At 40.4% G+C, this 17,442-nt stretch overlaps 1 protein-coding gene across 1 annotated transcript in view; it reads right to left on the reverse strand.

The window, feature by feature from the left end:
• The window catches only part of NFASC (neurofascin), a 278,247-nt gene that overhangs the window by 117,867 nt on the left and 142,938 nt on the right, over nucleotides 1-17,442 (reverse strand). Inside the window, exon 4 of the mRNA XM_053706693.1 lies at nucleotides 60-165. Coding sequence (XP_053562668.1) covers nucleotides 60-165 — 106 coding nt within the window. The remainder of the gene's footprint in view (nucleotides 1-59; nucleotides 166-17,442) is intronic.

Consider the following 17,442-nt stretch of genomic DNA (forward strand, 5'->3'; position numbering starts at 1 on the left):
TCTGTATTGTCAATTTCATGCACAGAAGATGTTCATAGTCCAATCTTTGTGGCACTTACGTCGGATATGGGTTGCCCTGAGCTTCACACACAATGTAAATGTTATCTCGAGGATCCACTATATAGTTCTTTTCCGATTGCTTGGTGATGGTTGGGGGCTGAGATACTAGGAAAAACAAAGAAAAGAATGTCAAAACTCTAACAGAAGATACTGTATGCAAATATATATTATTTTTTTAAAAAAGCATGTGGTTCCACTGTATGAAAACAAATACCGAAATCAAAATTCAGTCCTCCATGTTGAAGCTACATAGAAGTATAGATTTTGTGCCCATTTCTAGCCCATTAAATCTTCTCTCTATAGCTCACACTTTACTTCTCTGTCTCTCTCGTCACTTCTGTCTTTTTAGCTTATTCAATATGTCACTCAGACTCTTCCTCACACTCTCTTTTTGACTTTCTATCAGTCAATACCCTGCTATGTAATTGGCAAGAATCAGCTTAGAGGACTCTCCAGCCTCTCCAACCTCCCTGGCCTCACCAAGCTCTCCAAGTTCACAAGTCTCTATTCTGTTATAGGCAGCCAATTCAATGAATAAAAAAGGAAGCAGTCAATCACCTGCATAGAATAACATAATAGAATAACTGGTGAAATTCAAGTGGCTGATGAGTCCCATGAAGATGGATAGGCTGGAGATGTGCTTTAGTGACTTAATCAGACAATGGGATAGATGTATCATACCCCGGACGGACATGATTCGCTATAGAGAATCATGTCCGCCCTCCATTGCCAAAAGCCGACAGCATATGCTGTCAGCATTTAACATTGCACAAGCATTTCTGGTGAAATGCCACCCCTGCACATTTGCGGCCAATCGGTCGCTAGTAGGAGCCAGAAACTTTGGGGGTAGATTGCAGCATCTACCCTATATCTCTAGCTCATTATCTATAGTCCTTTCTCAGTTTTACTATCTGTCGCTCATATAGTTCTACTAATTATATCAATCTAAAGTATTTCAATTTATTTCACTTATAATTCACTCTTTTTTATTTTATTTTCTCTTCTCCTGCTCCTTTTGTACCCTAGAAGCATTTTTTTCTAAATTGTTCTTCACAATAACAGCACTGAATACAACTTACGATCTCGCTGAATGTTTGCTGTTAGTTTCCATGGAAGCCAAAGTAAAGGGATGAAGAAGAGACAGCGTTAGTAAACCACACATATTATGTTTTTCTACATACACGTGACTAGACCATTTGAAACAAACAAGCACACTGCCAGAAGCACACTCATATGTAGATAGGTATGGGCACAATTTGCAAATCTCTTACAATTAGTTTTAACGTCGAGTTCCCTGTTATTCTACAGTGAATTTATCAAAGATTTAAACATTTAACCCTTTGAGAAATTAATTTTGCATTATTCAATCATTCTCAACTGAACCAGGTAAGGCATTAAGAACATGATTGTTATTTTGGATTGAAAACAACAGAATAAAGGGCTCTATATAATATATCTACCACCTTATACAAAATGTATAAACAGTGTTATGAAGGTATTGTAGGTCAACTCATGTGAGATTTCAGCAACTTCCTAGTAAAATGTAGCATGTTGGAACACTCTCCCTATGCTAAAATTAACATCATGATAACTCTACACTCCTAAGTACTATTGATACTGTTAAAGAGAAAGTAAAGTCAATATTAAAAACTTACATAATTCAGATAGAACATGCAGTTTACTTAAAGGGACATTATACTCATATGCTAAATCACCTAAGCATCTCTATGTAAAAAAGGAAAATATTTTACCTCATAATTTCTTCAGCTCACCAGAGTACGGGCTGTATAAACAGTTATACGTCAGTTGAAAAAAAAAAACAAAAAAAAAAAAACAATAGCCAATCAGCAACAGCAGTGCTGAGGTAATGTTTTGCCTTTGCTGTGATCTCATGAGATTTCACTGAAATCTCATGAGATTTCATATAACTTAAACTAGGAAAATAACATGACTGCGCCTGCACATGACAGATGCACACTCCTTTGGTTGTCCTGGAACAAGCATCCTGATTGGTTGCTTAAAGTGAATACGTAGGAAATTTTGAGGTAAAATATCTTCCTTTTTTACTTAGAGATGTTCAGGTGATATTTTCTAGTCAGCTTTTTTCAGCTATGCCGCATCACTTTCATGTACTTCAACATTTGGGTATCATGTCCCTTTAAATGATCAAAATTGCTTCATTATCTTGTATAACATTGCTACAAATATTGTTGCCATAGAATGCTAAAAACGTGCACGGTCCTCTGGTCCTATGTGCCTTCCTAGGGCGAGATTACATATGCGGTTCAGGCTTCAGCGCAACTGCTGAAACCTGCGCCGCCCGTAAACTCACCTCACACATTGGGGAATCACATAAACCCTGCTGGCAGTTCATAAAGTGCCGTAAGTCGGATAAACTAGCGATGTCTAGAAATGTGCGTAAATACACATTTCCTGGAGTCGCCAGTGACTTACAGCACTTTAGAAACTGCCGGCGCCTAAGAAAAAAAAAAGTTAAATCTCCCATAAAAGTCTAACCCGCCTCCACAAAATAAACCAACACGTAAAAACCCCTATACCCACAATCCCCCCACATCACAACTAATAATACAAGTATTAACCCCTAAACCGACAACCCCCCACAATGCAATATGACTAATTAAACTATTAACCCCTAATCCGCCATTCACCCACATCGCGATCTACCTAATAAATGTATTAACCCCTAATCCACTATTCACCCACATCGCAATCTACCTAATAAAAGTATTAACCCCTAAATCCGCCAACCCCAACATTGCAAACTAACTAATAAATCTACAAGCACAGAGAGTTGCAAAAGCACTACACGAATAATGTGGGGATGCCCTATATGGCTTATATTATGGTACACCTTGGAGCTAGAGTGCTAGTGCATGTGCAAAATTTACAAAGTATGCACTTTAAAAGCACTTCTGTCTCCCTTAATATTGAGGACATCATTTTGCAAGGAGTGGAAAACTTGCTCTTTATTAAAACATAACTTTTATTTCCCCCCCCAAAAAAATTAAAAACAAAAGTGTAAAATTAAAACCACAAAAGAGATTCAAAGATGCATTATCACAATACTGTTTTTGCACTGCTGGTGATCAGATAATAACTGTAGAGAAGTATATTGCATGGAGTATCAAAACCTTATGTGTTTATAATAGAATAATAATAAACATAGGACCTATCAACATAAGGGACATAAAGGCATTATAGAGTACCCGTGGCTATTGGGAATTTCTATATCTGTTATTGAGTAGCTGCACACTAGTAAAAATGGCTGGTATGTACAGAATGTTGTATTTGACCAGCTTCCTAATTAAATCTAGTAACACCCGGGGTAGAGTGGGTATTTGCAAATGAAAAGTTGATGGATAAATGTGGTTGTTGGACAATGTGGTCCAATGGTTATAAAGTAATACGTAATAGATAAATAGGGTGTAGGTCACTTTAAAGGGACAGTCTAGTCTAAAACAAACTTTCATTATTCAGATAGGGCATGTAATTTTAAACAATTTTCCAGTTTACTTATATCACCAATTTCTCTTGTAAGGTGTATCCAGTCCACGGATCATCCATTACTTGTGGGATATTCTCCTTCCCAACAGGAAGCTGCAAGAGGATCACCCACAGCAGAGCTGTCTATATAGCTCCTCCCCTAACTGCCACTACCAGTCATTCTCTTGCAGCTCTCGACACGATAGGAAGTAGCTAGAGAGATGTGGTAAATTTATGTAGTTTATCTTCAATCAAAAGTTTATTATTTTCAAATGGTACCGGAGTTGTACTATTTTAGCCTCAGTCAGAAAGTTGTGGTTTTTGATGATCTTAGCAGGTTGTAACTAAGATCCATTGCTGTTCTCACACATAACTGAAGAGATGAGGTAACTTCAGCTGGGGGAATGGCGTGCAGGGTCTCCTGCTATGAGGTATGTGCAGTTTAAATTTTTCTAGAGAAATGAATATGCTAGAAAATGCTGTTAATACCGGATTTATTTAAGGTAAGCCTGATTACAGTGATTTAATAACGACTAGTATCATGCTTGCTGTAAAAAGGTAATATTCTTATTACTTTCTCACATTACTGAAAATAAGATAACGTTTGCTGGAAGTGTTTAAACGTTTTTTTCTACATATTGGTGATAAAACTTTATTGGGGCCCAGTTTTTTTCACATGGCTGGCTAGATTTTGCCTAGGGATAGTTTTTTATGGCCCTCTCACTGTGAGTACAGGTTGGGAGGGGCCTAATTTCAGGCCTAAATCGTGCAGTAGTTTTTGCAGCTTGAGACTTCCAGCTTCCCTGAAGGAGTCCCCTGAACACTTAGGACCTCTACAAAGGGTTTTTGTGCCTTCAAAAGTCATTGTATGGGCAGGTAGGGCCACAGCAGAGCTGTGGCAGTTTGTTGTGACTGTTAAAAAACGTTTTATATGGGTTTTTTTTATCCGGTTTTGAAACTAAGGGGTTAATCATCCATTTGCAAATGGGTGCAATGCTCTGTTAGTCTATTATACACACTGTAAAGATTTTGTAAGATTTACTGCTTTTTATCACTGTTTTTCAATTTCTGACAAAATTTGTTTCTCTTAAAGGCACAGTACCGTTTTTATTTTTTGCTTGTTTACATTTATCAAAGTGTTTTCCAAGCTTGTTGGTCTCATTGCTAGTCTGTTTAAACATGTCTGACATAGAGGAAACTCCTTGTTCATTATGTTTAGAAGCCATTGTGGAACCCCCTCTTAGAATGTGTACCAAATGTACTGATTTTACTTTAAGTTTTAAAGATCATATTCTGTCTTTAAAAGATTTATCACCAGAGGAAATTGACAAGGGGGAAGTTATGCCGACTAACTCGCCCCACGTGTCAGAACCTTTGACTCCCGCTCAAGGGACTCCCGCTCAAGTGGCACCAAGTACATCTAGCGCGCCCATGGCATTTACTTTACAAGACATGGCGGCAGTTATGGATCATACCCTTACAGCGGTATTGTCCAAACTACCAGGGTTACAAGGAAAGTGAGACAGCTCTGATACTAGAAAAAATACAGAGCGCTCTGACGCTTTAGTAGCTATGTCTGATATCCCCTCACAATATGCAGAAGCTGAGGCAGGAGAGCTTCTTTCTGTGGGTGATTTTTCTTACTCAGGGAAGATGCTTCAACCTGATTCTGATATGTCTACATTTAAATTTAAGCTTGAAGACCTCTGAGTGTTGCTCAGGGAGGTTTTAGCTACTCTGGATGACTGTGACACCATTATAGTGCCAGAGAAATTGTGTAGATTGGATAAATACTATGCAGTGCCTGTTTACACTGATGTTTTTCCAATACCTAAAAGGTTTTCAGAAATTATTACTAAGGAATGGGATAGACCAGGTGTACCGTTCTCTCCCCCTCCTATTTTTAAGAAAATGTTTCCAATAGATGCCGCTACATGGGACTTATGGCAAACAGTCCCTAAGGTGGCGGGAGCAGTTTCTACCCTAGCTAAGCGTACAACTATTCCCGTCGAGGACAGTTGTGCTTTCCTAGATCCAATGGATAAAAAGTTAGAGGTCACTGCTGCTGCGGCCTTCTGGTTTGAGTCTCTGGAAGAGGCCTTACAGGTAGAAACTCCATTGGATGATATACTTGACAAGCTTAAAGTGCTTAAGCTAGCCAATTCATTTGTTTCTGACGCTGTTGTTCATTTAACCAAACTAACGGCTAAGAACTCAGGTTTTGCTATACAGGCGCGTAGGGCGCTCTGGCTTAAATCCTGGTCAGCTGACGTTACTTCAAAGTCTAAGCTTCTCAACATTCCCTTCAAGGGGCAGACCCTATTCGGGCCTGGACTGAAGGAGATCATTTCTGATATTACTGGAGGAAAAGGTCATGCCCTTCCTCAGGATAGGTCTAATAAATTAAGGACCAAACAAACAAAATTTCATGCCTTTCAAAACTTTAAGATGAGCGCGGCATCAACTCCCTCTAATGCAAAACAAGAGGGAAATTTTGCCCAGTCCAAGCCGGTCTGGAGACCTAACCAGGCCTGGAACAAAGGTTAGCAGGCCAAGAAGCATGCTGCTGCCTCTAAGACAGCATGAAAGATCAGCCCCCGATCCGGTAACGGATCTAGTAGGGGGCAGACTTTCTCTCTTCGCCCAGGCTTGGGCAAGAGATGTCCAGGATCCCTGGGCGTTGGAAATTGTGTCCCAGGGATATCTTCTGGACTTCAAAGCTTCTTCCCCAAAAGGAAGATTTCACCTCTCACAATTATCTGCAGACCAGATTGTGTTCAAGACCTCCTAGTTATGGGAGTGATCCACCCAGTTCCAAAGGAGGAACAGGGGCAAGGCTTCTATTCAAATCTCTTTGTGGTTCCCAAGAAAGAGGGAAGCTTCAGACAAATCTTAGATCTCAAGATCCTAAACAAATTTCTCAGGGTCCCATCTTTCAAGATGGAGACTATTCAAACCATCCTACCTATGATCCAGGAGGGTCAATACATGACTACCGTGGACTTAAAGGATGCTTATCTTCACATTCCGATACACAAAGATCATCATCGGTTTCTCAGGTTCGCCTTCCTAGACAGGCATTACCAGTTTGTGGCTCTTCCCTTTGGGTTAGCTACGGCACCAAGAATCTTTACGAAGGTTCTGGGGTCACTTCTGGCAGTCCTAAGGCCGCGGGGCATAGCAGCAGTGACGTGCAGTGAGGTCAGAGGCAGGTGAGGCACTAGATAGGATATGCCGGAGAAACACTTATACCGCCGGCCACAAGTACCCCCAACAGGGCAGGTTCTAATTATAGCTGAACCAGTGCACAGGTGAAATAATCAGCTGATGGGTGAGAGCAAGTTAGTAACCATGGTGTAACTGATCAGCTGATTACTTCACCTGTGCACCGGTTTCAGCTATAAGGAAAACCTGGCCTGTTGGGGGTACTTGAGTGCAGTGGTTGAGAAACACTGCACTAAAGCAACAGCTCATCTGAAATGTGTTCATTACATGGAGAATAAAGCACATAAACTCTGCTCACTGAGTCACACACTACACGCACACAAACATTCTGCTCACATACCCACTTGCACAATTCGGTGGCATAGTGCCAGTTACTAAGCAATTAGAATGATACACAATCTCTTCTCTACTTAGTAATGTGTTGTAAAAAGAAAAATAATTTACCATACTAAGAGGTGCCACAAATCCACTCCTAGCTTTCTATTATGAGTGTGAGAAGCTGAAAAATACATTGCATGCAGCCCTGCTCAATGGAGCACACACAAACTGCCCTTGCCTAACTTCTATCCTAACAAGGGATTGCTATATAAAGTTTAAAAGGTGCATAATTCAATACCAGCAGATAAAAGCATACAGTAAAGTAATGCATATATCTCAAATACAGCTCCAATACCAGCAGATAAGATTTCCATGTGGAAATGGTTTCACTCAGTTTAAATCTTTTATTGCTAACATGTCTGTTAACTTAGCTTCTGAATGGCCACTGGCTAACATATTGTATGGGTAGCAAGCTGTCAGCATTGCCAGTATTGCTTCTCTGGTTCCATATCTTACTTCCACAACTAGAAAAGTCCCCAGAATTCACATCTTAGACTACTTTTGAAAGCCATTATGGGTAAGAAACACGGTCTGAGAAAGATAATTGTATGCAGTTACTGTCAGCATTCACAGGAAAACCAGAATATATAATTTACTTTGCTGTAAACATACCATGAAATACACATGGTCACCCAAACACACTCATGCTAGTCATTTTAAGCAGGTTTTATATGCTTATTTATTTTTGGTGGTAGTAACTGTGCACAGAAAGTCAGTTTGGCAATAGAAATCTCTTGTGTCCACATAACAAAAATGTATGAAGATTTATTTAACACCCCAAAAGTGTGGCTGTATGTGCCTCAATCATCCTGATAACACTGTTACATGATATAATTGAAGCCAGCATTTGTAGATTTAAACAGGAGACTTAGACATCTACAGTATACTATTTTCTTGAACGATCTAAAAGCTGGTTTGAACTCTCTGCAACCACAGGGAAATCATGCATCCTGTAAAACGCACATTGTATCCACCATGCAAGTGAATATTAGATTCTGTATATTTAAAAAATTTAGGCTGAAAGGGTAACTGTCTAAAAGGTAAAAAAAAAAAATAGTACCACTTTTTTTTTGTGTTGACATGTCGGTTCAAAACCTTGGAATATACAATGAATTTCATAACAAGCTGCAACAAATGTTTGTTTGTTTTTTTTGTAGGTATTTTGAATTTTAATGGGGTTGCTAGCCACTTTTGTTTGAAATAAATAGATCCATAGCAATTTGTATAATCCATTATATAAAATACATTTTGATATTAATGTATTCTCTGATCTCGTTACCTCACCTGGCACTGCAACTAGTCCATTACACTCACAGTGCACACCCAACAGCCAAAACCATGACCGACCATCCGCGGGACCGCGTCTAGATGTGGGATCGGATCACTCACTGAAACTGAGTGCAATGTGCATAGCTGGCTCAGGAGCTCACTGCAGTGGGAGACAGTGTCACAAGGCCTCTCGTGCGCCGCATCTTCTAGTCTCCACCACGCCTGGATTATCTCCCACCTGCCACACCAGTTCCACCCCCACTGACTAAGTCAGTCAGTGAGACTGGGACAGATGATTGGCTGATGGGGCAGGCAGGGCTCCGAGGCTGCTATAGACTAGCCTCTATTGGGAGCGTTATGGGCCGGCGAAGAGGAGACGTTAAAGCTAATATTCGCCACTGGGTGGCAGTCCCCGCCGGCCCATACAATCAAATACAAACACATTGCACAACGGAAGGGCTCACAGCCTCTACCTAATTGCGCAATGTGTATGTTTTTGAGAATAAATTATGCACTGCCACGCAAAATTAATCATAATAGAAGCTGAGCGGGTGGCAGGGGGGGGGGTAGGGGGTCACCAATAAATACCCAAAAAAAATTATAAAAAATTAAAAACCTTTTTTTTATATTATTATTAAAATTAATTACATCAGGTGTAATTACACAGATAGGACAGGTGAGGCGCTGCCTCACCTGCCTCCTATGACAGCACATTACTGCATAGCAGTAGCCCCTTACTTAGATGACATTCTGATACAGGCGTTGAATTTCCAAATTGCCAAGTCCCATACAGACATTGTTCTGGCATTCCTGAGGTCTCATGGGTGGAAAGTGAACGAAAAGAAGAGTTCTCTATCCCCTCTCACAAGAGTTTCCTTCCTGGGAACTCTGATAGATTCTGTAGAAATGAGGATTTACCTGACAGAGGACAGGTTGTCAAAATTTCTAAATTCCTGCCGTGTTCTTTATTATACTTCTTGCCCTTCGGTGGCTCAGTGTATGGAAGTAATCGGCTTAATGGTAGCGGCAATGGACATAGTTCCGTTTGCCCGCCTACATCTCAGACCACTGCAACTCTGCATGCTCAGTCAGTGGAATGGGGATTACACAGATTTGTCCCCTCTACTAAATCTGGATCAAGAGACCAGGGATTCTCTTCTCTGGTGGCTATCTCGGGTCCATCTGTCTAAAGGTATGACCTTCCGCAGGCCAGATTGGACAATAGTAACAACAGATACTAGCCTTCTGGGCTGGGGTGCAGTCTGGAACTCTCTGAAGGCTCAGGGGTCATGGACTCAAGAGGATGCACTCCTTCCAATAAACATTCTGGAACTAAGAGCGATATTCAATGCTCTTCAGGCTTGGCCTCAGCTAGCGGCAGTGAGGTTCATCAGATTTCAGTCGGACAACATCACGACTGTAGCTTACATCAACCATCAAGGGGGAACAAGGAGTTCCCTAGCGATGTTGGAGGTTTCAAAGATAATTCAATGGGCAGAGATTCACTCTTGCCATCTATCAGCTATCCATATCCCAGGAGTAGAGAACTGGGAGGCAGATTTTCTAAGTCGTCAGACTTTTCATCCGGGGGAGTGGGAGTTCCATCCGGAGGTGTTTGCACAGTTGATTCAACGTTGGGGCAAACCAGAACTGGATCTCATGGCGTCTCGCCAGAACGCCAAGCTTCCTTGTTACGGATCCAGGTCCAGGGATCCCAAGGCAGCGCTGATAGATGCTCTAGCAGTGCCTTGGTCCTTCAACCTGGCTTATGTGTTTCCACCGTTTCCTCTGCTCCCTCGTCTGATTGCCAAGATCAAACAGGAGAGAGCATCGCCAATTTTGATAGCACCTGCGTGGCCACGCAGGACTTGGTATGCAGATCTGGTGGACATGTCATCCTTTCCACCATGGACTCTGCCTCTGAGGCAGGACCTTCTACTTCAGGGTCCTTTCAACCATCCAAATCTAATTTCTCTTTGGCTGACTGCTTGGAGATTGAACGCTTGATTTTATCAAAGCACGGTTCCTCCGAGTCGGTCATTGATACCTTAATACAGGCGCGAAAGCCTGTCACCAGGAAAATCTATCATAAGATATGGTGTAAATATCTTCATTGGTGTGAATCCAAGGGTTACTCATGGAGTAAGGTCAGGATTCCTAGGATATTATCTGTTTTCCAAGAAGGATTGGAGAAGGGTTTGTCAGCTAGTTCCTTAAAAGGACAGATTTCTGCTCTGTCTATTCTTTCGCACAAACGTCTGGCTGAGGTTCCAGACGTGCAGGCGTTTTGTCAGGCTTTATTCAGAATTAAGCCTGTGTTTAAACCTGTTGCTCCACCTTGGAGTTTGAATTTAGTTCTTAAGGTTCTTCAAAGGGTTCCATTTGAACCTTTGCATTCCATAGATATTAAGCTCTTATCCTGGAAGGTTCTGTTTTTAGTAGCTATCTCCTCGGCTCGAAGAGTTTCGGAGTTATCTGCTTTACAATGTGATTCCCCTTATCTCATTTTTCATGCAGATAAGGTAGTGTTACATACCAAACCTGGTTTTTTACCTAAGGTGGTATCTAATAAAAATATCAATCAGGAGATTGTTGTACCGTCACTGTGTCCTAATCCTTCTTCAAAGAAGGAACGTCTTTTACACAATCTTGACGTGGTTCGTACTTTAAAGTTTTATTTACAAGCTACTAAAGATTTTCGTCAAACATCTGCATTGTTTGTTGTCTACTCTGGACAGAGGAGAGGCCAAAAGGCTTCGGCAACCTCTCTTTCTTTTGGCTAAGGAGTATAATACGCTTAGCTTATGAGACTGCTGGCCAGCAGCCTCCTGAAAGGATTACAGCTCATTCTACTAGAGCGGTAGCTTCCACATGGGTTTTTAAAATTTGATACTTTTGCTTCTTCGGAGGCTATTTTTGGGAGAAAGGTCTTGCAGGCAGTGGTGCCTTCCGTTTAAGCGCCTGCCTTGTCCCTCCCTTCATCCGTGTCCTATAGCTTTGGTATTGGTATCCCACAAGTAATGGATGATCCGTGGACTGGATACACCTTACAAGAGAAAACATAATTTATGCTTACCTGATAAATTTATTTCTCTTGTGGTGTATCCAGTCCACGGCCCGCCCTGTCATTTTAAGGCAGGTGTTTTTTATTTTTAAACTACAGTCACCACTGCACCCTATAGTTTCTCTTTGTTCGGTCGAATGACTGGTAGTGGCAGTTAGGGGAGGAGCTATATAGACAGCTCAGCTGTGGGTGATCCTCTTGCAGCTTCCTGTTGGGAAGGAGAATATCCCACAAGTAATGGATGATCCGTGGACTGGATACACCACAAGAGAAATAAATTTATCAGGTAAGCATAAATTAGGTTTTTGCTTTGTTCTCTTGGTATTCTTAGTTGAAAGCTAAATCTAGGAGGCTCATATGCTAATTTCTAAGCTCTTGAAGGCCACCTCTTAGCTCACGGCATTTTGACCGTTTTTTACCACTAGAGGGTGTTAGTTCATGTGTTTCATATACATAACACTGCGCTCACGCACGTGGAGTTCCTAGGAGCCAGCACCGATTGACTAAAATGCAAGTCTGTCAAAAGAACAGAAATAAGGGCCAGTTTGCAGAGGCTTAGATACAAGATAATCACAGAGGTGATTTTTTTTCCACCAATCAGCAAGAACAACCCAGGTTGTTCACCAAAAATGGTCCAGCATCTAAACTTACATTCTTGCTTTTCAAATAAAGATACCAAGAGAATTAATAAAATGTAATAATAGGAGTAAATTAGAAAGTTGCTTAAAACTGCATGCTCTGTCTGAATCACAAAATAAAACATTTGGGTTCAGTGTCCCTTTAAACCCTTAACGACCGAGGACGTGCAGAGTACGTCCTCAAAAAAAAGGCAGTTAACGCCTGAGGACGTACCCTGCACGTCCTCGGTGTGGAAAGCAGCTGGAAGCGATCCTGCTCGCTTCCAGCTGCTTTCCGGTTATTGCAGTGATGCCTCGATATGGAGGAATCCTGCAATAACTCTAGATGGCCATCCGATGCAGAGAGAGCCACTCTGTGGCCCTCTCTGCACCGGACATCGATGGCTGGTATCGTTGGTGGGTGGGAGCCGACTTGGGAGGCGGGTGGGCGGCCATCGATGGGCCGGGTAATGTAGAGGGGGGCGGGATCGGGGGCAGGGCCGATGGGGGCGCGCCCGGGCGCGCGCACGTGCACGGGGGGGTGGCGGGCGGGCGCGTGCACGGGGCGGGAGCGGGTGGGAACGCTACACTACAGAAACTATAACTTTGAAAAGTTTGAGAAAGGGGTATTTAAATTAAATATATATATAAATCGGAGTTATCTAGGAGGGGGTGGGGGGTTGGTCTTTGGTGGGGCAGGGAGCTACACTATAGAAAAGGGGAAAAAATAAAAAATATCAGCAATTTTATTCTAAACTGGGTACTGGCAGACAGCTGCCAGTACCCAAGATGGCGGCCATTAAGGCAGAGGGGGAGAGTTAGAGAGCTGTTTGGTGGGGGATCAGTTAGGTTGGGGGCTAAAGGGGGGTCCTACAGAGCAGCATATGTAAATATGCCTTTTCTTTAAAAAAAAAAAAAAGCCCAAATATAGCTTTTATTTTAGTACTGGCAGAGTTTCTGCCAGTACTTAAGATGGCGGGGACAATTGTGGGGTGGGGGAGGGAAGAGAGCTGTTTGGGAGGGATCAGGGGGTCTGATGTTTCAGGTGGGAGGCTAAGCTCTACACTAAAGCTAAAATTAACCCTGCAAGCTCCCTACAAGCTACCTAATTAACCCCTTCACTGCTAGCCATAATACGTGTGATGCGCATTTAGCAGCCTAAGTACCAAAAAGCAACGCCAAAGCCATATGTGTCTGCTATTTCTGAACAAAGGGGATCACAGAGAAAAATTTACAACCATTTATGCCATAATTGCACAAGCTGTTTGTAAATAATTTCAGTGAGAAACAAAAAGTTTGTGAAAAAGGGAACTTTTTTTTTTATTTGATCGCATTTGGCGGTGAAATGGTGGCATGCAATATACCAAAATGGGCCTAGATCAATACTTTGGGATGTCTTCTAAAAAAAAATATATACATGTCAAGGGATATTCAGGGATTCCTGAAAGATATCAGTGTCCCAATGTAACTAGCGCTAATCTTGAATAAAATGGTTTGGAAATAGCAAAGTGCTACTTGTATTTATGGCCCTATAACTTGCAAAAAATGCATAGAACATGTAAACATTGGGTATTTCTAAACTCAGGACAAAATATAGAAAATATTTAGCATGGGTGTTTTTTGGTGGTTGTAGATGTGTAACAGATTTTGGGGGTCAAAGTTAGAAAAAGTGTTTTTTTTTCCATTTTTTTCTCATATTTTATAATTTTTTTTATAATAAATTATAAGATATGATGAAAATAATGGTATCTCTGGAAAGTCCATTTAATGGCGAGAAAAACGGTATATAATATGTGTGGGTACAGTGAATGAGCAAGAGGAAAATTACAGCTAAACACAAACACCGCAAAAATGTAAAAATAGCCTTGGTCCCAAACGGACAGAAAATGGAAAAGTGCTGTGGTCATTAAGGGGTTAATTAATTGCGTTGTGGGGGGTTGGCAGTTTAGGTGTTAATATACTTTATTAGGTAGTTTGTGATGTGGGCGAATGGTGGATTAGGGGTTAATAGTTTAATTAGGCACATTGCAATGTGGGGGTTCTGCGGATTAGGGGTTAATATACTTTATTAGGTAGTTTGTGATGTGGGTGAATGTCAGATTAGCGGTTAATAGTTTAATAAGGCATATTGCGATGTGGGGGTTCGGCTGATTAGGGATTAATAAACTTTATTAGTTATTGTGGTGGGGGATTGCGTTTGACAGGTAGATAATGCGCATGTGTTAGGTGTTAGTTTATATTTTCAGGGAGTAACGGTGCTCACATTTTCAGCGTAAAGGCTTGCTGCGCCTGCCTATGTGTGGCGAAGTGAAAATGGAGTAAAATGTCTAAATTTTCGCTGCGTAAGTACTTGTGCTGAATATGTGATACTAACTTGCAACTCGGTTCTATGATAGCTTATGGGAGTAAAATTAGCGGGCGACGGGTGAAATATACTTGCCGCATTTATATACAGCGCCATATATGTGATAGCAAAAACGGACTAAGCTACAGCGTTGACGGCTTTTGCGAGTGTGATGCCGCATATGTAATCTCACCCCTAGTTTTACTCTTCAACAATTCATACCAAGAAAATGAGACACATTTGATAATAAAGTAAACTGGAATTTGTTTTTTAATTGCATGCTCTATCTGAATCAAGAAAGTTTAATATGCAAAGTATATATTATCAATTAAACTCTACATTAAAAAAGTCTGCTTGTGAAATAAATATTTTCAAAGCATTTTAACTGTAATTGTACTAGCACAAACTGTATCATTTTGTAGTCACTTTAAATTGAACAACTGCTGCGCCAAAGAGGACGTCTGCACTTGTAAGGTAAGTAAATATTTAGCTGCCTAATTCTATATTTTTAAATAGTTTTTTAAAAGGAAACATTTACTGTCACTTTAAGTAATTTACAAAATTGCCTACATGAAATTATGTTGTATAAGATATAAATTTAAATTCATTTTTCAATTTTAATTGTGATAATTAGACCCCTAAAGGAGTGACCCACTAAAAGGGTTTAAAATGTAAGAGGCAAATACTACTTGGGACATTTATCAACTTGTGTTATAACTTTGCACTCTACACCTATGTATAAACCCCATACAGCTTATACTAATCCCTGGGTCATATGAAATAATTCACAGTGGTACAAAGCAACAGGGGACCCATAAAATGTAATTTAATTCCCTTTTTTATATAGAGACATTTTAAAAATGTAAATTGTTTTATATTATTAAAGCTGCTATCACTGAAGACATTGATTCACTGTTTACTTCTAATTAAAGGGACATATTCAAATTAAAGGGACTGTATTTTTTTCCTTTAATGTTTTTTTCCAATAACTTGTTATGTCAGCTGCAGCAAATTAATTGTATGGGAAATTACTCCTATAGGTATATTCGTGGATTTAAAGCACTCCAAATTGAATGTGATGTTTCCTCAGACCCGGAAGGCCCCGAAATGTCACATTAAATTTGGAGTGTTTTAAATCCAGAGAGTGCAATTTACTCCTTTTATCTCATTTGCTTTGTACTCTTGTTATCCTTTGTTGAAGAACAAATCTTGGTAGGCTGATAGGAGCTATAGCGCGTGCACCTATCTTCAGTAGTCTATGGCAGCAACAATTTATAGATATGACTATGCATTGCTATAAACATTTTATTATCCATACATGTTTTTAATCCAACATCATCACACTTTCAATGCCCTGTCATCCATGATTCTGGTCCCTCTTCAACTATTTCCTGATGCCCTTTCCCATCCAATCTTCAACACACTATCACCCCTTAGACTCTCTGTTTCTCTCCCTTAGTCATCCCTCATTATTGCATACTCATCTCTCCCCTTCACCATTAATTATCCCCAAGAGCAACAAAGATTTCATGAATATAATCACCCATAACCCATTCCTGATGTATAATATGGAGAAAATACTGATGCTCTATCTGCTATAAATGCAAATAAACGTATCATAAAAATACTTTTACATTTTACCCTGAACGTTGCCCCTCATGGCATTTTTTGTAGGTTAACTGCATGTTGAAAATGAGAATAGGTAGGTAGTTATTGGCGCTAGATGTCTGGATTGGGCAGTTATACTGAAAACTGTAAGTTATCATTATCACTTTGTCTTAAAGCTTTGATACATATTATAACTGTTTGTACCTTATTTACATGCCTTAAATGTGAAACCCAATTTTTTTTCTTTAATGACTCAGATAGACCATGCAAATTTAAACTCTCCATCAATTTTAATTGGTGGCTGCACAAATATGACTCTTGTCACTGGCTCACCCGAAATGTTCAGCTAGCTCAAATTAGTGCTTTGCAGATACAACAAAGGATCCTAAAAGAATGAAGCAAATTGGATAATAGAAGCAAATTTGAAAGTTGTATAAAACTGTATGCCTTATCTGAATCATAAAATTATTTTATGTCCCTTTAAGTGTATTTAAAGCTGCATCTTCATAGTTCCCCTCTGTTAATTGCTTTATTTTTTAGACTTAGATTTCCAATTCTGATAACAATAAAGTTAACATTTCTAATATTCTGTCCCCTCAGAGGGTTCTGGGTTTAATGTTTGAATGTATAGAAGTCAGGGGGGTTGTGTTACAAAGTGTCCCTGTGAGCAGGCATCTGCTGTGTGGATTCTCATCTACCACCTGCAGGGCAGCGCGGCCTCAGGCCTTATCGAGCGAGGACCTCAGGTCTCTGTGACCAAAAGTGAATAGAAGTGACAAGGTTACAAGGGCACTGTGTGGGGGCAGTGCAGGGGGTAGGGGTTGCAGCTGTCTGCAGTGACAGCACCATATGCACAGTGCATATAGCTATATTATTATTATCATTTATTTGTATAGCGCTGCCAAATTCCGTATACATCCCATCCAGCATAGAAAGTGACAGGTAGCTTAGCCACGTGCACTCATCCAGTTACAGTGTGAGCTAACTAATCTGTAGAATTTCTGGGGTATGCAGCGGCATAGGAAATCTATGTCAAGCATTATAAGCAAAGCAGGTTTTCAATTTTCACTTTTTACAAAAAAAGGATAATCTCTACAGCAGAAATGTAACACAAATAAAAATGTAAGATTTTATAATCCAGGCATTGCCAAACGTGTATTAATGTGACAATATATTATTCATGTAGTTAATCAAATTATAACCAACAGACTCTAAACTGCCTAATTGCACTGTGCATGTTTTGATTGTTTTACGCTTGGATTACGGCGTATAGCCGAAACATGTCAGCGGTCTGGGTCTGACTCTAGTTCTGTATATAATATCTATGCTATAAGCAGTGAATAAAAGCTATATTTTATTATTTTTTGTTCCTG

Source organism: Bombina bombina, chromosome 3 (genome assembly GCF_027579735.1).
Source record: "Bombina bombina isolate aBomBom1 chromosome 3, aBomBom1.pri, whole genome shotgun sequence".
NCBI classification, from domain to species: domain Eukaryota; kingdom Metazoa; phylum Chordata; class Amphibia; order Anura; family Bombinatoridae; genus Bombina; species Bombina bombina.